The sequence below is a fragment of the Limulus polyphemus genome, unplaced genomic scaffold, assembly GCF_000517525.1.
Source record: "Limulus polyphemus unplaced genomic scaffold, Limulus_polyphemus-2.1.2 Scaffold3274, whole genome shotgun sequence".
Taxonomy (NCBI): Eukaryota; Metazoa; Arthropoda; class Merostomata; order Xiphosura; family Limulidae; genus Limulus; species Limulus polyphemus.
In genome coordinates, this window is record NW_013668884.1 from 114,661 (window position 1) to 115,663 (window position 1,003).

The 1,003-nt window shown below is 37.6% G+C and overlaps 1 protein-coding gene across 1 annotated transcript in view; it reads right to left on the reverse strand.

Annotated features, from left to right (window-relative positions):
• Nucleotides 1–1,003, reverse strand: part of LOC106469047 (glutamate receptor ionotropic, kainate 2-like) — a gene marked incomplete at its 5' end in the record, with an annotated part of 64,754 nt that overhangs the window by 35,085 nt on the left and 28,666 nt on the right. Inside the window, one exon of the mRNA XM_022397440.1 lies at nucleotides 15–193. Within this exon, the coding sequence (XP_022253148.1) occupies nucleotides 15–193 (179 nt within the window). The remainder of the gene's footprint in view (nucleotides 1–14; nucleotides 194–1,003) is intronic.

Sequence of the window (1,003 nt, forward strand, 5' to 3'; positions counted from 1 at the left end):
TTCTGGCTCCAAACTCAGAATCAGAGTCGGTTCTGGCTCCAAACTCAGAATCAGAGTCGGTTCTGGCTCCAAACTCAGAATCAGAGTCGATTCCAGCTTCAATCTCAGAATCAGAGTCAGTTCGAGCTTCAAACTCAGAATCAGAGTCAGTTCGAGCTTCAAACTCAGAATCAGAGTCAGTTCTGGCTTCAATCTCAGAATCAGAATCATAGACATTTAGATTAATTCTGCTATACATTTTGTGGTTACTACAGAATCCGAGACTACTACATCATTACTCTACTAACCAGAAAAACGCTTATCATGACGAACAACTCAACTGTTAGCTAGTAAGGTTTTAGTACAGATATTCCCGATTGAATGCTCACAAACGCTCGCGACTTCTTTATAAACGGAATAACTTTCAAAAGGAGAATCTACCCACATTTCTTTTCATTTTTACGAACGAAGTTTTTGATTGGATAAAAAAGAATCGGCATTTTGGCGGCTGCTTTGATATCTTGTTTCGCAACACTTCTTTTTCGTGCACGTGTGGCTGTGAACTTACGATTGGCGTCATCAATGTGATACCATTAAATTTCTTTTTTCTTTTTGCAACTTTCGAAATAATACATTACCAATATGTTGTCTATATTTCAAAAATAGACACTTGAAAAGAGTATCTTTCCCATTGGGTATATGAATAACTCAGTATGAGTAGAAGGAAAAGTAAGAATGGCTTATGGTAAAACATACACACAACTGATGTTTCAGTTGGACTACCAGAATAACATACGACACAGTTGATGTTTCAGCTTGACTACCAGAATAACATACACACAACTGATGTTTCAGCTTGACTACCAGAATAACATACGACACAGTTGATGTTTCAGCTGGACTACCAGAATAACATACGACACAGTTGCTCTTTCAGTTTGACTACCAGAATAACATATGACACAGTTGATGTTTCAGTTTGACTACCAGAATAACATACGAAACATCAACTGTGTCAAGCTTG